The 17,969-nt window shown below is 48.6% G+C and overlaps 6 protein-coding genes across 6 annotated transcripts; 4 read left to right on the top strand and 2 right to left on the bottom strand.

Moving 5' to 3' along the window:
• Nucleotides 1-351: 351 nt before the first annotated feature.
• Nucleotides 352-2,159, top strand: GGS25DRAFT_88856 (NADPH dehydrogenase). The gene is made up of 3 exons (XM_049266108.1): nt 352-879; nt 957-1,877; nt 1,938-2,159. Exons 1-3 carry the CDS (start codon nt 625-627, stop codon nt 2,046-2,048), a joined length of 1,287 nt encoding a protein of 428 aa, XP_049112398.1. The 5' UTR covers nt 352-624; the 3' UTR covers nt 2,049-2,159.
• Nucleotides 2,160-2,742: 583 nt separating this feature from the next.
• GGS25DRAFT_510948 (glycoside hydrolase family 5 protein) lies at nt 2,743-4,859 on the bottom strand. Its single transcript, XM_049262689.1, has 3 exons — nt 4,191-4,859; nt 3,806-4,132; nt 2,743-3,726 (listed from the first exon to the last, which is right to left on the bottom strand). Exons 1-3 carry the CDS (start codon nt 4,398-4,400, stop codon nt 3,019-3,021), a joined length of 1,245 nt encoding a protein of 414 aa, XP_049112399.1. The 5' UTR covers nt 4,401-4,859; the 3' UTR covers nt 2,743-3,018.
• Nucleotides 4,860-5,493: 634 nt separating this feature from the next.
• On the top strand, nt 5,494-8,674 carry GGS25DRAFT_510953 (putative multidrug resistance protein fnx1). The gene is made up of 8 exons (XM_049262690.1): nt 5,494-6,156; nt 6,218-6,351; nt 6,428-6,551; nt 6,602-6,808; nt 6,869-7,237; nt 7,302-7,669; nt 7,730-8,578; nt 8,635-8,674. The coding sequence occupies exons 1-7, from the start codon at nt 5,981-5,983 to the stop codon at nt 8,023-8,025; spliced, it is 1,674 nt and encodes a 557-aa protein (XP_049112400.1). The 5' UTR covers nt 5,494-5,980; the 3' UTR covers nt 8,026-8,578; nt 8,635-8,674.
• A 127-nt stretch (nt 8,675-8,801) lies between these two features.
• GGS25DRAFT_88948 (SURF6-domain-containing protein) lies at nt 8,802-11,027 on the top strand. Its single transcript, XM_049266110.1, has 3 exons — nt 8,802-9,005; nt 9,081-9,164; nt 9,232-11,027. The coding sequence occupies exons 1-3, from the start codon at nt 8,985-8,987 to the stop codon at nt 10,714-10,716; spliced, it is 1,590 nt and encodes a 529-aa protein (XP_049112401.1). The 5' UTR covers nt 8,802-8,984; the 3' UTR covers nt 10,717-11,027.
• A 2,127-nt stretch (nt 11,028-13,154) lies between these two features.
• GGS25DRAFT_88944 (uncharacterized protein) lies at nt 13,155-14,920 on the top strand. The gene is made up of 4 exons (XM_049266109.1): nt 13,155-13,582; nt 13,644-14,146; nt 14,205-14,269; nt 14,356-14,920. The coding sequence occupies exons 1-4, from the start codon at nt 13,406-13,408 to the stop codon at nt 14,724-14,726; spliced, it is 1,116 nt and encodes a 371-aa protein (XP_049112402.1). The 5' UTR covers nt 13,155-13,405; the 3' UTR covers nt 14,727-14,920.
• A 1-nt stretch (nt 14,921) lies between these two features.
• On the bottom strand, nt 14,922-16,995 carry GGS25DRAFT_89019 (uncharacterized protein). The gene is made up of 2 exons (XM_049266111.1): nt 16,017-16,995; nt 14,922-15,953 (listed from the first exon to the last, which is right to left on the bottom strand). The coding sequence occupies exons 1-2, from the start codon at nt 16,716-16,718 to the stop codon at nt 15,117-15,119; spliced, it is 1,539 nt and encodes a 512-aa protein (XP_049112403.1). The 5' UTR covers nt 16,719-16,995; the 3' UTR covers nt 14,922-15,116.
• Between the last annotated feature and the right edge of the window lie 974 nt (nt 16,996-17,969).

The raw sequence follows: 17,969 nt of genomic DNA on the forward strand, positions 1-17,969 counted from the left end.
CTTTCGACCTTGTTCCTCTTCCTAGACTTGAATAATCACTCACATTAATAACTAGTAGCCTATTTGAAAAGATTCAATCAATAGAAAGCAAAGCGAGCCACTTTTGCTGACGCTATCTTGACCTGGAATTCGCGCTTGGTCTCCACTAAAACCGGTCCGCTTAGACGTGCGCCGATGCAGCGACCGGGCAGCCGAGATTTGTAAGACGGATAAAACATAAAACAGGACTCGGGACTTGGCGACGCATAGGGCTGACTAAGTACCAGCACTTAGTGCTATATTAAGTCGTAGAAACATTCAACCGAATCTGCCGCCGGAATTCCACTACTGGATAAGGTGACATCGCGGTTTTGCAGCTTGATATCCATGGATTGAAGATCCTTCGGTCCCTATTTTTGGCCGAATTTCTGCGAGGACCTTAGTCATGATGTAATGGAAGCTCGCCGATATGTCGGAGAGAGCCTTGTCTCGCGCTTTGTGTCGCGTTTAGATAAGTGCCTTGGTAGGTATAAAATAAGTATATATAATAACTCTGTCTATCAAGGCATATGCTCTTTTGGTATTGTTGATTACTGATCGTTACACCTTCACTCAATACTTCTATACCCATCAATCAACACCACAATGTCTACCAGTATCGCCAACAAGGCAGCCGCGGGTGTCCCATTCTACACTCCCGCTCAAGAACCACCATCCGGGACAGCTTTAGATCCTCAACCAGATGGCGCAGCTATTCCCAAGTTATTTACTCCCCTCAAAGTCCGTGGTGTGACTTTTCAGAATCGTATCATGCTATCCCCACTATGCCAATATTCCGCCGATAATGGCTCTCACACTCCCTGGCATACCACTCACCTCGGTGGTATCATCCAGCGCGGGGTAAGTTACACCTTTCACTGCTGGCGTCACTCAGTTTCACAAGTGTCTAAAAATGCTAAACGGAATGTCTTATATAGCCAGGCCTCGCTTTCATAGAAGCCACCGCAGTCCAATCCAATGGGCGGATCACGCCCGAGGACTCTGGGCTGTGGCTCGATGATCATATCAAGCCATTAAGCCAGCACGTGCTATTTGCGCACTCGCAGGGCCAAAAGATTGGTATCCAGCTTGGACACGCTGGCCGCAAGGCCTCCACCGTCGCACCATGGTTGAGCCGAGGTGCCGTAGCCACAGCGGATGTTGGTGGCTGGCCCGACGATGTGGTGGCCCCGAGTGCCGTCGCCTTCGACGCAAATCACCCGAACCCGCGTGCTCTGTCACTTGAGGAAATCGCGCAGCTGAAGAAGGACTTCGTCGCCGCCGCTCACCGTGCCGTAAAAGCGGGCTTCGACGTTATCGAGGTGCACGGCGCACACGGGTACCTCTTGCACAGTTTCATGTCACCGGCCTCGAACTTCCGTACCGACGCGTACGGCGGCAGCTTCGAGAACCGTGTTCGTCTCATCTTAGAGGTTGTGGATGAACTCCGCAAGGCCATACCGGAGGACATGCCACTATTCGTGCGCCTCAGTGCTACGGATTGGCTCGAGGAAGTGGAATCGTTCACCGGTGACAGCTGGAAGCTGAGCGACACGGTTAAACTGGCTACTCTGCTCGCTGAGCGCGGTGTCGATGTCTTGGATGTCTCGAGTGGTGGAAACCACCCCCAGCAGAAGATTAAGGGCGGACCCGGCTACCAAGCACCGTTCTCCAAGGCTGTGAAGCGCGCCGTTGGCGATAAGATGCTTGTCGCTACAGTGGGCAGCATCACGTCCGGGAAACAGGCTGACGACTTGCTCGTGGGTGGAACTGGGGAGGATGATACCCCGATAGATATTGCCTTGGTAGGGCGCATGTTCCAAAAGAACCCTGGGCTCGTCTGGGCCTGGGCTGAGGAGGTATGTTACCTTGATAAAAGCGCTGCCTACCTATATCACGTGCTGACACTTTATTTATAGCTACACACTGCGATTTATGTTGCGCACCAGATCGGATGGGGATTCGGCGGTAGAGGTCTCAAGCGTAAACAAGTTACGCAGCACGAGGACCATGGCGCCTTACCGAAATAGAACATACAAGTGTGGAGAAAGTTAAACTTCTATATATGCGTAGGTATCCAGGCAGTTAGGTATTATACTGAATAGATAGGTGCTATACACTCACATTTCGATTCTAGGGGGCGATCATGTCTCTGACCAAGTACGAAGTAAGGAGTATAATGTAGGCCCAACAATCACTTGGAGTCGTAACGTAATCACGTTGATCATTCTTACATGCAGTTAGGCTTACATGCATGTCGATTAGACTGTATCGGTCGAGTGTCACACATCGCATGTTCCGACTTAGGCAATCTCTACTAACCTAGGTAGTTAGGGCTATACCCATGGGAGGGAATCTGTATGGTGGTAAGAGTTCGTAACATCATTGACAGTATGGCAGCGTGAAGTTCTATCATATACTAACCTAACCCCTTAACACTCCTGTTATAGGTAAGAGTTAGCGATGCGGCCTGTTGAAAGTTTAAGAACGTTACAGGAAGTGATCTACTTAGCCAAAGCACGGAAGTTCACCTGAAGGTCTGGGATCGTAGTCAGGACCATATTGCTTCTATCTACCTAGGCATCTCAAGGTGATTGGCATGCTTACTTCCCTTTCGGTAAGTTGTTGGTTCTGTGAATACGACCATAGGGATGATAGGGGAGCAACTATAATCACGCCTTATTAAGGTCGGATTTTTACAATCGATTGAGCTATCCCTCTAGACTAATTATTGGGTTTTCATTGAAAACCCTGTGTGCATTTCCTCTCTGGGTTTGGCACATATGGAAACTGCACGTTCTTCGAAATCCTTAGTATAGAGGACAATGCGCTAAAATCCAGGACTTCCTGGATTTCAAGATAGGTACCTACATATTCAGTTCTTAGAATTTGATAGTTAATCTGCTGTTCTATGTTACAACTGGGTACCTGGGTAGGTGCCCCTCATCCCTTGTTTTCAGGGGCAGTATTGGCAATAGGCGGCTATAACCCAGATACCGCTTAAAGACTATTAACAGCCTTCGCATGATCATACACCAGCGCCTGAGCCTCCTCATCGTCCAAGTAAATCGTAAATCCGTCGTTATGATTTCTCCCATACGAGTATCCCGAAAATCCGAACTGCCAAAACATGTCAGACATGCCCTCCTCAAGCATAATTCTCTGCCAACCCCCCTCAACCTCCAATCTCGTCGCATTAGCAGCCGGGACGCCGTTCTGCTCTCTCGCCTCCGGCGTCATCCACCCGTACTCCTCGTGCACGACCGGCTTGCCCGCCGTCCTGCCCGCCTCCGCGTGGTCCCGGATCCACTGGTCGGCCCACGCGACCGTCTTCGTCCACCAGTCCGGGTACGAGTGGAACACGCCGAAGTCGATGTTCGGCAGCGCGATGTTCGCGTCGAAGTCCCCGCCGTCCGCGCCGTTGTACGCCCAGTCGTCCGACGCCCGGTTGAAGCCGCCCTCGCCGCCCCACGTGACGAGGTGGTCCGGGTCGAGGCTCTTTACGAAGGTGCTCATTTCGTCGATCCAGGAGGTTAGGGTTGAGGTTGTGCAGGTGCCGCTGACGGGGAGATTGCGCACGCTGTCGGCGCCGCAGCGCGGCTCGTTTGCCAGCTCCCAGGCCATGATGGTGGGGGAGTCGCGGTACCGCGTGATGAATTGCTCGATGTACTGCTTGAAGGCGTCCTTGATCGTTGGTAGGCGGTAGAACTATGGGCTGATTAGCATTTCACATAGAAAGAAGCTGAGAGACAACAATGTCATCCTAACATGTGGGGTCTAAACTAACATCGTCGTGGTACTTCCCACCGAGGTTAATGGTGTAAACGTCCATCCCGCCATAATCGGCCCAATTGTTAGTGAACGCGACGATAAGCTTAATGCCGACCCTCGTCGCCGCATCTACCACCTTGTCAAACTCGGTTAGGTCGATAGTGGAAACACCATTCTCCCATTGCTGGAATACCGCGTTTGTCGCCCCTGCACCCTCGCCGCCATACTGAGGGAGACCTTGAGGGTCGTATGTGACGTTCTTGTCGTTGAAACCCCACGTGCGGAAGACTTTTAACCCGGCATCTTTGGCGGCAGCGAGCCCAAGTTCCACGTCTGTCGCGTTCTATAGTCGTAGTTAGATATTGCGGCCGATAAATAGGAGAAGGGGGGTAGTCACATACGCTATCGAATGGGAAGTAGTATGCATTGCTTCCAGCAAAATTGAAATCTTTCCCGTCAAGTTGAAACTTGTCCCCTTTCACTGTGACGAAACCCTCGGGGGCTCCTCGATGCAGATTGTTGAAAAGGGGGTTAGCTTGTGCTATGCCCATGAGCAGGACGAGTGAGAGAAGGCGGGATACCGCGAAGGCCATTATGATCAACTTGGTCATTTAGGTATTTCCTCAAACAGGTATTAAGTGGAATATTAACACATCTTTAGGGAGAACATGTTCCTCAGGTCGAGCATACCGAGCTACGTTCTTATTCATTTTGCTACCAATGTGTTGTGACTTCGTTTCCCCAACTTGTATAGTTCCTAATCAGGAAATACGGAAGTCTCCGAGCCGCATGGCCAGGGTCCTGCTAATTGAGCCTCTTGGTAGCATTGGCGAACACTAGGTTACAACGTGGAAGTAAAGATCGGCGTAGGGAATCGTTTCTGTAGATGCTGTGGTAATAGCTCTATGAGTTATGCTTCGGAAGATGTTGCAGCTAAACTGCAACCAAGAAACGGGAAAAGAGAAGGAGGAAAGAAAGCTTAATTCCTAACTACGCTGGCGCAGTGCCAACATATAAGGCAGCTCTAGCCTAGTGGGGCTAGAGCACCTGCAAGGGAAGACTACATTAGGTAGACTTCGCGCCAACATGAAGACACCTACCTACCTAGTATCTATCACACCATCTAAGAGGTAGGTCTAGAAAGATTGCTCTGAAGGCTTTATTTTCATGTCTTTTGGGTTTTTGATGATCGGTGGGTACCTAGGTATAGTAAGCTATTCGCAGCAAAGGCACAACTAAAGCCGGGCTGTATACCGGCACTTAACTACCCATCAACCTTACCTTCAGAGTCAACGTCAAATTTCTCTCGGTTAGATTTCAGATATCCAGGCCTGGTAACTTCCTTCCTTGGAGCTATCTTGAAAGTGGAGATTCTTTTGTGGTGTATACAGGATGTGAAAGGTTAGTGTGATGATTAGGTGCATTTGTGCTATTAATACACCAGAATATGCTGAATCTTCGATGAAGCAACCACCAAGGACTACGATACCCAGGCATACAGGATTCAAACATCTTATCTAATATTATTCATTGGCTCATGCCGCTCAAATGGTTAGATGCCAAGGTGCGATGGATCTTGTAGGTCTCCATTCAGACTACGGCAAAGCTTTTTATGGGGCGGTAAGCAAGCTGCTATAGGTGCTTATATTCATCTGACATCTTGATAAAGGATTCGTATATTTAACAATGATTAAAAACTTATGTGTTGGTAAGTTTCGTATACTGGTGCCTATGCCTTTAGCGCTTTAAAGCGGCCAACTCACTTGGGTTCACTGGTGTGGCACATGTCCTACCTGTAGCATTTCACACCTGTCACTCATTAGCCAACAACCTATGTTCTTTCTATGTACCTGTTGGGCTTTGCCGTACGTGCCATGAGCCAATGTTCTGCACTACTTTAAGGGTGGCAGGCCCTCTTCGTTCGACTGCATATGGTAGTCTTTTTCATGGGACTGTGCCGTAACAACTGGATATTTAAAAATAACCAAGCTCGAGCGAATCGGTCATCTTGGCTTGTTGCAACTAGGCACCATCTTATTCTCATTTACCTTAGCCCTATGCGCATTTTATTCTTTAGACTTCGTTCCTCTCATCTCATGTTTTAATGTCTAACTAGGTATCCTCTTGGTGGTCAAGACTATCTAGCTCAAATCAGATCTAGTCGTTTGATTACCATAGCTAGTAGGCAACGATGGCGGTTGAAATACCCTCAGACGCCAGTTCCCATTCATTGGACAAAAATTCGGATCCGAATTTAAGTAGCGATCAAGGTGATGTCGAGCTCTCCAATGGCCAGATCTCGGCATCTGGTGATCAAGAAGCTACGGTCTACGTCCAAGGTCCTAGATTCTGGCTTATTACTATATGGTTGGCCATACCTAACCAAAGCTTCGATGTCATACGAGAACCTTGCTAATTATCTTGTTAGCATAGTAATAATGATGTTCCTGACCAACTTTGAAGTTCCTGTTATTGTCACGGCCTTAGTATCAATCACCGATGATCTAGGGGGCTTCAGCATCGTGGGGTGGGTTGTCGCAAGTTACTTGTTGGGCTACGTAGGTATGTCACTAACATATCTAACCCCTTTTCACTTAGACTCTCTTCATTTAACTGGTTGTCACTTACACGCGCATAGCTGTCATCGTCATATTTGCAAAGTTCAGCGATATATTTAGCCGAAAGACTGTCTTTTTACTCTCCATTATGCTCTTCATCGTTTTTTCTGCAGCGTGTGCCGCCGCGCAGACCATGATACAACTGTTAGTTTGCCCACCGCCTTGGAACTACCGTAATGCTAAGTCCATCCAAGTATCATATTTCGAGCGCTTCAAGGGGTGGGTGGTGGCGGATCCTTTTCGCTCTGTACAATCCTTATCATTGAGCTTGTCCCTCCAGAGAAAACTCCCAAATTCGTTTCCAATATCTCCCTATCCAACGCCCTTGCGTTACTACTAGGGCCTATTATCGGTGGTGCCATTGCTTCCAACACTACTTGGAGATGGATCTTTATCATCAAGTAAGACTGCTGCTATTTCTTTATTCTGACTCTAGAGTTTGCTAACATATAACTCAACAGCGTTCCACTAGGGGTACCTGCGTTCCTGTTGGCATTATTTGCTATCCCGAAAGACTTCCCCAACCATACTCGACCAAGTCTCGAGGCAAAGAACACCGGCGTTTCTTTAGGAAATAGGCTCAGGCGTATTGATATCCCAGGCACAGTTCTGATTCTGTTCGCCACGCTTGCCTTGACAGCCGCTTTCGAAGAAGCAGACAAGAAGTTTCCATGGAAATCAGCATATGTCATCACCTTATTGACAGTGTCAGGGCTCCTCTGGATATCTCTGATTTTCTGGGAGCGCCATGTCACACTCTCCAATGGTGTTCGAGAACCAATTCTACCTTGGAGATTCGTGTTGAACCGCCAGATGATAGGCATACTGCTGTAAGGCTTATCCCATACTACGATCTTCTCGACCTTTCATGCCACTGTAGCTAACAAAGCCAAGAAACTTCGTCTTTCTAGGGGGGCCCACTATCATCGGCATGTTTCTTATCCCACAAAGATTCCAGTTAGCCTATGGCACTTCTAGTCTCAACGCAGGCCTCGCGCTGATACCTTTTGGGGTGGTCATAGCAGTCGGCTCCATTTTCGCTTCGATTGTCTGCGGGAAGTTCAAGGTTCCACCGCTGTACATGATGCTGGTAGGATCTGGTCTTCAGGTACTTGGATTCGCCCTCTTGGGCACGCTACCCGCGACTCTGGATATCCCTCCCCGAATTTACGGGTTCGAGGTCATTGCTGGCTGGGGCTGTGGGATTAACTTCACATTACTATTCGTAGTAATCCAATTCGTGAATGAGAAACGTGACAACGGTAAGTCTGCAAGCTGAATACTGGTCTGCGGGCAACAAAATTTGCTAATACATCTTATAGCTGTCGCCATGGGGGCCGCAGCCCAGTTTAGGATGATGGGTAGCGCCATGATATTAGCCATTTCGACGTCGGTGTTCAACACCTATGCACGTCCCCAGTTGGAATCCCTCGTAGGGGTTTCGGATGCGGATATATTGCCTCGCCTTCTGCCAACATTGCCCCAAGAACTTCAAAACCAAGTACGATACGTCCTGGCCGAGGCATACAATCGGCAGACTCTTGTCTTGTGTGCTTCATCAGCGATGCAGATACCTGTTACACTATTTATGTGGAAAAAGAAACAGCTTACTATATAAAGAAGTTAATCAGCACTTGGCCCGGTGTTAAGTAGCCTGGCGGTATTAGAACTGATAGTCGACCAAGGTAGTGCTGTTGGGATCTGATTCCACCGCTAAACCAAATAGTGAATGATTTATCATTTATTATCTCCATGGCTGTCTTCAGCTTATGTCAGTATATCTGACAGTTGGCTATGCCCAAAATCCTAACATATTTATTGTATTCTTTTTGAAGGCTTCTGTTGTTCAGACTAGAAAATACCCAGATATGCAAACTATATTGTAGAAGTATATAGAAATAAGGATGCCTTATTAGTCTATATGCGTGTGAGTTACTGCTTTCATGGGTTACATGTATACAAGTATCTATTTCGTTTGGTAGCCCGGTAAAGTTCGGAGGTATTTTGATTAGATAACATTCGGAGGTCCGGTGTAATGTGGTAGAGATGGACCCATAAGGGCGGCCCCACAAGGCTTGAATCAGGATCCGTTTATCGTGCTTTATCGATTAGCTAGGTACATAGTTAGCAGTACCTACGTAATAAGCGCCAAGATTTCGCTGCAAGACAGGGTAAGCGACTTGCTCCGCACCAGAAAATTTAGGAACCAGCTAAAAATCAGATCTAGTATGTACCTAGGTAGTTAAATGCACCCAATCAACTCGCTGCAAAATCGATTTATTAGTGGTAAGTGCAACGACCCCAAAAAGCAAGTTACGTTTTACCTCTTTAAGCGTTGGTGCGTAAATGCCGGCGACCGACTTTTTTTTTTTTTTTTATCTTAGCTCTTTTTTTTTCCTTCTAAATCGATATTTTCCTCCCCTCCAATATTCACATTTGCAATAATCGTTACAGTTGTAACCGTTGCCACTATTTACGTTTACACCAACAACAGCCACCAAACACTCATCTAACCTCGATACCGTCTTGTTGACTCGATACTGCCTAGAGACATCACTTCGGTGATTGAATAGTGCCATGGAGGACTCTACCTTAAAGGTTGGTTTCTCTCCAAAGCCCAACCTACATGTCGCATTCATTTGAATATTGGTAACCAACAATGCCAAATCATAGGAGCGCCTCCTTAACTCTCAGAAGTCTTTCGATGGACTTCTCTCCTTAATACCCGCCAAGATGTATTACGGGGATGACACCTCCGTAAGTCGCTCTCTGAGACACCATTGTAGACTTCATGCCCGCATCGCTCATCACCATCCTTTTATAGGATCAATGGAAACGAAAGAAGCAGACCAAGCAAGAAGCTTCCGCTGCTCGGCGCAATAAGCTCGACCCAGATAGCGCATTAAACCGAAGCGTTAAAGAAGTCATGGATGAGCAAGCACAGAAGAAGCGAAAGCGAGATCAGATGCAAGATGGCGATGACGATGCTTGGTCTGATGTCGATGGTGTTGAAGCTGAGAAGCCAGGCGAAGGATTGAAAAAGAAGATATCCAAAGATGCCAAGAAGAAACAGAAGAAGGCCGACGAAGAAGCCGAAGAACTAGGCGAAAAGGAGCGAAGAAAGGAGGAGAAGAAGGCGGCACGGAAGGAGAGGAAGGCTGAGCGCCAGCAGCTAAGAGAAGAAGAGGCCGCCTTTGAACGACAAACCATCAAGGGTGTAAACAAGATTAAGTTAGGCCCCAGGCAGGTCATACCCGACTCTACACCGAACAGCAATGCTACACTCAAAGCTACCGGTAGTATCGAAATCGAAGAAGACTTAGAGGACGAAACTGGGCCTACAGAAATGAAGGAACTCGACGTCACTGGTCTCGATGATGCTGCTGAGGTAGAACAAAACTCAGCATCGGCCCCATCTCCCTCATCCGACCCCCAATCACCTGTCTTCGACACCAACGGTACACCAGCCGACTCAATTGGTCAAGCTGCCAGCACTTCATCTATATCTTCTACCACTGCCCTAGAAAAGCCCAAGCATATCAAGATCCCTTCTGACACCACTGCTCTTCGCGAGCGTCTCGCGGCAAGGATACAGGCTCTTCGGGATGCGCGAAAGGCCGATGTAGACGGAAAGCCTATTCGTACGCGCCAAGAACTAATTGAGGCACGACGACAGAAGCAAGCTGAGCGAAAAGCACATAAGAAGGAGCTCAGACAGAAGGCCAAGGTAGAGGCAGACCAGAAACGTGAAGAGGCTCTGGCGTCTGCTCGCAACTCCCCAGGCAGCATCCTCAGCCCTGCTATTGACCTGGAAGAGCACAACTTCTCGTTCGGTCGCGTAGGGTTTGGCGATGGTGTCCAGCTATCACATGATCTCTCACATGTTCTAAACAGTGGTAAGAAGAAGGGCCCGCTGGATCCAAAAACAGCTCTTCAGAAGCTGGAGAACCAGAAGAAGAGATTACAAGATATGAACGAGGAAAAACGAAAAGATGTGGAAGACAAGGAGCTTTGGCTTACTGCCCGTAAACGTGCAGAAGGCGAGAAGGTCAGGGATGATGAGAAGTTACTCAAGAAGGCCGTCAAGCGCAAGGAGTCTGCTAAGAAGAAGAGCGACAAGGAATGGTCAGCGCGAAAGGACGGCGTCGCCAAGTCCATGAAGGACAGACAGAAGAAGAGAGAAGAGAACCTTCGTAAACGACGAGATGAGAAGTCAACGGGCAAAGGAGGCAAGAAGAAGGGCGCAAAAAAGACTAAAGGCCGAGCAGGGTTCGAAGGTTCCTTTATCGGTGGCGGCAAGAAGAAATGAGTAGCAAATTTTCAGTTATTCTCAGGGGAAGGAACTCATCCGTTCGGGTTTCTTCTCGTAGGTGTACGAACTGCCTGTGTAAGCATCGACGTAATGTACATAAGGGAGTCTTTTCGGACGAATTGGTGGCATTGGACATTTCTATGTTTCTCTTTGCTCGGGGGTCTTCATGTGCTTAGCATCCCTTGTATATGAAGTTTAATATTCCCCAAACCTGCCAAGGTCAACCGCGATTTTTCTGTCATAAACATCTGGAACGTGAGCTTTCTAAGCAGCTTCCAACAGTCTTGAAGCTGACGAACCTAAAAGTCATTTTCTGAATACATATAATCTTTATCTTTTTTCATCGCGATCCAGCTCAAGACCGTGGTCTCCCGTACCCCACTAGTCAAACATGATGCGCATATTCCATATTGCCTCATTGCCGATTTGGTAACCTTGCGCATCATAACGATGATCAACAGAACCGTCTTTTTGTTTGTGTCCGGGTTATAGCCCCCACCAGCAAAAGCCTCTGTTATACAATTTATGTGATGTTTATGTTAGCAATGAGGTTTATTCTTCCCGAAACCCACATTTATCGCAAGTCCTGCTGAATTTTACAATATTCTTGTGGGCACAGATGAACAGATTCTGTGTAACAGTCTATTTCTTCCACGATCGGGTAGGTTTATCACATGCATGGTTTCCCCATGCTTCTCTTGCTCGCAAGAAAAAAGATTTTGGTCGAATTGAGGATCCAATGCCTCCTTTAATCTTCGTGAGGCTCGATGGGCATGGAAGTAGCCATGTACCTAAGGTTAGGCCATTTATTTATGATACGGAATCAATGAAACTCTCCAGACTCGGATAGATATATTCCCTGATAAAGTGACTGGCTTTGTTACACACATTACCTCCTTAGATGGATTTGGACAAATTCCAAAACAGGAAGGAAAAGCACTCGGGAATGAAAGAGTCTTGTATCAGTTCGCTTACAGGGAATCCACGACATTAGTAGGACCCGAGTATGCACGTTTAGAATGCAGGCGACCATATCCGTATGGTTAGGAACGGCATTATAAGTAATATCAAGCAAAGACGGTTGATAAAGGTAGGTATCATCCTTATCACATTTCTTAACCACTCTACGGATAATCAAATTCACAGCCGCGGATACTCGAATTTGGGACAAAGGGATGTTTTGAATGCCTCTGTAACTGAGGCGAGCGAGGAAAATAACCTTAATCTAGACTCTTACCCACGTGGCATCCATCACCTTAACGGCTAAGAATAGAGTTGATGTCTGGCCCAGATGAACTGCATGGGTCCCTTGAAAAATCAAAAATGATGAATACCTACTATGCACCTACATACCGATATTATTCATGTTATGCCAAGACCAAACCAATGTATAGCGGTGATCTAATAGCCCCTTGAGAAAGATAAGACACTCTCATCCCTTCGCCCCCTTTTCAGGCCAAAGCTTGGCACATATCTAACGACATCTTCAACGTCAGGTTGTGCCAACTTTCTCTCAGATTTATCATGGCTGTATAGTCTCTCAGCATCACGGCGACTATACTTCTTAGGTACTACGATAAGCTCTTATTTAATTTTTACTTGCTGAGATAGGTACCAAGATACTCTTACGTCACGGACCGACCCGAGCAGCTGGTAAATGAACGCCATAACACTTAGGGTTGAGTAACCAGGAACGATAGCAAGCACATTCCCTGCAGGTTTGTACACAAGCAATCCACCGACCAGTTAACCTAATACCTAACATATCGAGCCCGGAAGCGCTCCTAGACGTCCTAACCCTGCAGCCCTTGAGGATACTTATTTCAACATCCAGCCTACAGAGTGCCTACATAGGGTGTTGGTTCAGGCCCAGCTACGCGGGATTTTGACTGGTCCTGAAACTAACGGGGAACTCTTCCGCTGAGAACGACCGTCCGGATGTGTGTAACGAAATGACTGGTAAAATTTCTCTACTATCCCCCTTCCCAAGGGGGAACTGGGGCGGGGAAGGCGGTTTTGGTCATCCTCGACAAGGTTTGCACTTGCTCGCGAGATTATCTCTCTTTATTTCCGCATCGAGATTGCGGAATGTTTTCGAATGCTTGCTTGCACACGAGGTTGCCTTGGCGGGCAGAGGCTGGGTAGGTACTGTATATAGTGCCTCCTCCATGTATGTGTGTTAGCCCGCGCAACCGCTAACCCTACCCTTTTCTTTCTGCAAAAGTCCAAACCGGGAGGGACACACCAAAGAAAGTAAACCCACGGAGGCTCGATATATTTTTGCAACAGGGAGATACCCAGGATAAGGCCGCCCGAACCTGGGCCGCGGGAAGGTTTCCGATCTGTCAACTCCAGGGGAGAACGTGTGAGAGAAAAAAAAGACTTCTGCCGGAATTATATTACAATTCCCAGGCGCGGCGTATCGTCGCCGTGATGAGCGGCTTTCCCTAGGTATGATTATGATATAAGCCTCTTCCTGTTCCACGAGAGACTACCTTGAAGTGGGAGAGAAGTTAGTTTTGGAAACTGGGGAAATTTTTGAAACGTCATATTCAGACCAAATTCTGCGTCTACGGGTTTATATAACTCTAGTGGGAACTCCATATACACACACCGGCGGGCTTGGAAAATACCTATCTATTCTACCAGTCATAACTGGAACACTTGAGGCTAAGAGTCGACCTCAATGTCCGACGCCCTACATGAGCCCGGGCTGCCTCCTTTGCAGGGGGTGGGCCTCGCTGTATTCGTCACATCGGTTGCGCTAGTCGCACTATCAACCTTGGTCGTAGGTCTCAGAGTCTACATACGGTGGCTTGAGAAGTCGATATGGTGGGACGATGCTCTGATGCTCAGTGGACTAGTCAGTTACCTGCCCACTCAAAGCAACGATCGTCTCACAACTCTGACAATATGTGTGATAGATCTTATACATCGGCGACGTCTACCTTTCTTGCAAAGCGACACATGCCGGCCTCGGCCTCCGAAACATATATCTAACACAGGCCCTGCAGACCGAGGCGAAGATGTACATGACGATATGGACGATCGCCTACACGGCGTGTCTCGTCTTGGTCAAGAGCTCCATCTGCATGACCATGCTGCGGCTCACTGTGTCCATGAAGCACACCCGCTTCTCAGTCCATGCCCTGCTGTTCTTCTGTGTTGCCAACTTTTTCATTTTGTTCGTGGGGACACTGGCCCAGTGCCGCCCGGTCGCGGCGAACTGGGACCGCCAACTATTCGTTGACGGCAAAGCCTGGTGTGGGAGTGATAGGGCGAGAATGGGGATCTCATACGCGTCCACTGTCTTGACGATTGCCACCGATGTAGGATGCGCAATATTACCAGCGGTCATCCTATGGAGTACCCGGCTTAAAGTGAGGACGAAGCTTTTAGTCAGCCTGCTTTTGTCGTTTGGTTCTCTGTAAGTTAGATTCCCGTCAGCTTCATTTTTCGCGAGCTCCTTCCTAACGCGATTATAGAGCTTCCGTTTGCACCATGATCCGCTCTCCGTATATCAAGTACTACCAGGCCGAGGATCTTGTCTGTAAGTACCTAGCACACGAACACATCTACCCACTTCCTCCCACGATAGTTCCCTCACTAACCACAACCTCCCCCTCCCCGCCATAGACTGGATCGGCTACGTGATCCTCTGGTCCAACATCGAAACCGCCATCGGCCTGGTCGCCGGCTCGATCCCCGTGCTGCAGAAGCTGATCATGGGGTACACGAAGAAGCCGAACTGCAGCGGCGGCGGCGACGTGCCGCACATCATCCCCGGCCTCGTCACCTTCGGCAGCTCCCCCCTGGCCGCCAAGTCCCGCAGCCAGCGCGTCTTCCACAACCCCACCGACACGGGGTTTAGTGTCGCGTCGGTGCACGCGAGCAGGCGGTCCCACGAGTGGGAGAGGCTCGAGGATGACTCGAGTGGGAGTGGGATACGTGCCGATTTCACGTATGAGGTCGAGTTGTCGAGGGTCCAGACGGCGAAGTTGCCGTAGATGGGGGGAAGAGGGTTGAGATTTTCTAGGTTAGGTATTTAGGCACAGGATAGGTAGGCATTCGGGTACGAGGATACAGGATCGTACGTGGGCAGGTCAGGGCTGGGAATTAATGATTGGGAACGATGTACGGGGTAGCAGGGCCGTCTACCTAGGTTAGACTGACGGCATTGGCTAGCTACCAGGCAGGTACATCACGAGCGCCGTGGTTGGAAAAGAATACATTGTTTATGTTTGGTATTAATACTCTATACCTACCTATTCCTGGCTAAAAAATGTTCCATTGCTTTCCCCTCTTAAGTACATGCTATGCTATATATATATGTATGTAGGTATCTTTAGGTATCTTTCGTTTTACCATCCCTTTCCTCCACTTCCTAGGTACCTATGCTATGCTACAGTCGTATCCACGACCCCCACTCTATTGTAATTCGAGTACGTCGTCGTGTCGTCCGGGTCTCCCTGCCACTCGTACTCGACGATCTCCACCGCGTCCCCATTGTCCTCGACGCAGTATATCCTCCTCGCGCGATTCGCCGCCATCTTATTCCTCGCCAGACACCCCGCCAGGCTCTGCACCGGCGCGCTGACCGTCGTCCACGCGTCGTCCTTGAAATACGTCAGCTGCACGCCGTCGTCCGCCGCGTCCGGGTCCATCGTCAGCACCTGGAAGCCGAGCGGGTCGCTCCACCCGCTGCTCGTCTCGTTGAAGCCCGTCGAGAAGGCGGCGATCGCCGTCTCGGGGCCGACGTCGCGGCCGAGCGAGTGCCCGACGTACCGCCCGTCGCCGTTGACGATCTGCGACAGCCCGCTGGTGGTGGAGCGGTAGAATATGTCCATGCTGCGGTGCCCGTCGACGGTGTCGGCCGCCGCGTGCGCGAGCGCGAGGGAGCTGTTCTCCGCCGGCGGCGACAGGTCCACTTGGATCACGCTGTTCGTGCTGTACCACCCCGTCGACGCGTTCTGGAAGTTCGCCTCCCGGATTCCGCCGGACGTCTGCCAGTACAGGTACGTGTACTGGTTGCACAGGTCGCACTGCTTGCCGTACGAGATGAGCGAGGAGCCGGCGGTCGAGATGTAGTTGTTGCCGGCGGCGGAGTCGACCCAGTTTGCGGTAGGTAGGGACGAGTCCGTCTTGACGCCACGGGTGCTGTTGTAGGTCAAGGCCTTGATGGTGGAGAGGCCGCCGCTATCTGGTAGTTGCCAGTATACGTGAAGATCGCGGCTCTAAAAGGATGTTAGTGGCTGGATGCTTCAAGTAAAGTCTTCATCGAGGTTATGTTTTCTTACCGAATCGGTGTATCGAAATACGTCAAAGGACAACGCAGTCCCTTTCCGTACGCTATCGAAACCTAGGTTGTTGGTTGAGCCGTCTACTATGGCGGAAACGACCCATTGCTTATTTGACGAGTTCCATGCGGACATATAGATCCCCCTATTGTTCAATTGGTAGACGACCAAGTAGTTTTCGTACCCCATTCCGTCCGTAAAGTTTCCAGTCGCGAGATTGGTGTTGGCATATACCAACTTTTCAGTATCTGCTGTGCTTGTCGAAGTGTTATCCCCTGAGCTGGACGCGGACGCCGCATTATTTTTACTCGTCATCACACCCGCAACAACACCGGCCACGATAGCGATGACAATGACTATCGCCGCGACGATTAAGCACCAAAATACTTTTCGTTTTAGCCCGCATGTCCTCGGTTCTTTTGTTGATGCCGCCCCCGCGGCCACCTTCTCCGGATCTGCTACATTTACCGCTTCTGGGGGGGTGTGATCGACCGGGCGAGGTACGTCGGCCTTGGGGAGATAATTGCCCCCAACGACCTCTGGATAGTTGAGGTGTGCGTCCGCCTGATGGTTCACCTCTGGCAACGGCGAGGCATAGGCGTTCTCTGAATATTGATGTGGTATTTGGCCAGGGCTGACAACCTCCAGAGTACTATAATCCGCCATGTTATCAGCTAGGTACTTGTCCGTCGATCCATTCATGATTGCTGAAGAGAGGGCGGACCAAGCTTACCTTGGCCTCGCCTTTCAAAAAGAGAAGAAGAAAAAAAAGAATAATGATGACTGTGAAAAAGGAACGAAACGAGTGGAAGAAGAGAAAGAGAAGAATTGATCTTCTTTTTTTTTCAAAAATAGCCAGTCAACACAACCTTAACCAAAAAGACATTGGATTCTCTATCAGCCCTGTAACGAATAACTAGGTAACTAGATAAAAAGGTAGACCAAGCAGACCAAGTAACAGGGAGTGTGTAGATTCTAGCGGCCGGGAATTTTACTGCATAGCAGGTAAGTCGCAAGTTGTACCAGGTACATTGGCACGCATTCATGATTCCTTCCCGTCAGGACCAGCTATTTGCGCGAATCGAAATGTAGAATGAAACATGGATAGTCCATGTCGCGAATCCATTTTAGGCAGTAATTCTCGATTTTACACCAGTAAATAGTAACTTAATACCAGTCCCGCATTAGCACTTCTTACTTGCAGGGCATTTGCTGGATGCCTGGGATGCCAAGCCCATGCTCCCACCCGTTTATAAATTCAGCTGGGGTGGAGCGTGTGCTGGGTAGTTACTGGGTAGCTGGGGTCCCTGTAAGCTGAAAGTGTCGCGTGCTGAGGTTGAAGTTTAATGTTGAAGTTAAGGGCTTTAACAGTTAAGGATCACTTACCTAGGTTAGGTACTTCAAAGTTCATACTGATTTTATTTTATTTTATTTTTTTTTATTTCAAACATTGTGTCGCTCATCACACCAAATCAAATGTTCATCCCCTACATCTAATACCTACTAAAGTACTACATATGTAAGGTTAGGTGTATTATGTATGTATATAGTATTTTATACATCTCACACAGAACGAACACACATCACAGCACACGGAGAACCAAACGATTCATGCATATGGAAGAAGATCACACGAGTCCTTGGTTAGAATGGTCAGAATAACGCCCGCTATTACCTAAGTCCGCAAGCCGGGAAATATGAACTGGGCCTTTGAATCTAACCACTTGACTATCCTTACCAAAAGGGGGCTCCTATGTCAGCTTGACTAGCCTTACGAGGCAGCAGCTAATAATGTAGTTACTCGCTATCCACCTGTCGACTTACTTTTACAGTAAACCTTGGCCATAACGATTCGGTAGACAACGATATTTTTGTATAACGATATAATTTTGGGAACATTGCAATTTTGTATGGGAAATAACGATATTTTAACCTTAGCGATATATCGTTAAT

This window comes from Hypoxylon fragiforme (assembly GCF_022984875.1).
Source record: "Hypoxylon fragiforme strain CBS 206.31 chromosome Unknown GGS25scaffold_10, whole genome shotgun sequence".
Taxonomy (NCBI): Eukaryota; Fungi; Ascomycota; class Sordariomycetes; order Xylariales; family Hypoxylaceae; genus Hypoxylon; species Hypoxylon fragiforme.

Excerpts from the sequence above, each read along its gene's own strand:
- GGS25DRAFT_510953 (XM_049262690.1), top strand. The coding sequence starts at position 5,981 with ATGGCGGTTGAAATACCCTCAGACGCCAGTTCCCATTCATTGGACAAA. Across the intron at positions 6,157-6,217 it reads TTCTGGCTTATTACTATATG|CATAGTAATAATGATGTTCC; the intron begins GTTGGCCATACC and ends TTATCTTGTTAG. Across the intron at positions 6,552-6,601 it reads GCGCAGACCATGATACAACT|TATCATATTTCGAGCGCTTC; the intron begins GTTAGTTTGCCC and ends AGTCCATCCAAG.
- GGS25DRAFT_89019 (XM_049266111.1), bottom strand. The coding sequence starts at position 16,718 with ATGAATGGATCGACGGACAAGTACCTAGCTGATAACATGGCGGATTAT. Across the intron at positions 15,954-16,016 it reads TATTTCGATACACCGATTCG|AGCCGCGATCTTCACGTATA; the intron begins GTAAGAAAACAT and ends ACATCCTTTTAG.
- GGS25DRAFT_88944 (XM_049266109.1), top strand. The coding sequence starts at position 13,406 with ATGTCCGACGCCCTACATGAGCCCGGGCTGCCTCCTTTGCAGGGGGTG. Across the intron at positions 13,583-13,643 it reads CTCTGATGCTCAGTGGACTA|ATCTTATACATCGGCGACGT; the intron begins GTCAGTTACCTG and ends TATGTGTGATAG. Across the intron at positions 14,270-14,355 it reads CCAGGCCGAGGATCTTGTCT|ACTGGATCGGCTACGTGATC; the intron begins GTAAGTACCTAG and ends TCCCCGCCATAG.
- GGS25DRAFT_88948 (XM_049266110.1), top strand. The coding sequence starts at position 8,985 with ATGGAGGACTCTACCTTAAAG. Across the intron at positions 9,006-9,080 it reads TGGAGGACTCTACCTTAAAG|GAGCGCCTCCTTAACTCTCA; the intron begins GTTGGTTTCTCT and ends GCCAAATCATAG. Across the intron at positions 9,165-9,231 it reads ATTACGGGGATGACACCTCC|GATCAATGGAAACGAAAGAA; the intron begins GTAAGTCGCTCT and ends ATCCTTTTATAG.
- GGS25DRAFT_88856 (XM_049266108.1), top strand. The coding sequence starts at position 625 with ATGTCTACCAGTATCGCCAACAAGGCAGCCGCGGGTGTCCCATTCTAC. Across the intron at positions 880-956 it reads GTGGTATCATCCAGCGCGGG|CCAGGCCTCGCTTTCATAGA; the intron begins GTAAGTTACACC and ends TGTCTTATATAG. Across the intron at positions 1,878-1,937 it reads TCTGGGCCTGGGCTGAGGAG|CTACACACTGCGATTTATGT; the intron begins GTATGTTACCTT and ends CTTTATTTATAG.
- GGS25DRAFT_510948 (XM_049262689.1), bottom strand. The coding sequence starts at position 4,400 with ATGACCAAGTTGATCATAATGGCCTTCGCGGTATCCCGCCTTCTCTCA. Across the intron at positions 4,133-4,190 it reads ACTACTTCCCATTCGATAGC|AACGCGACAGACGTGGAACT; the intron begins GTATGTGACTAC and ends CTACGACTATAG. Across the intron at positions 3,727-3,805 it reads GTGGGAAGTACCACGACGAT|TTCTACCGCCTACCAACGAT; the intron begins GTTAGTTTAGAC and ends ATCAGCCCATAG.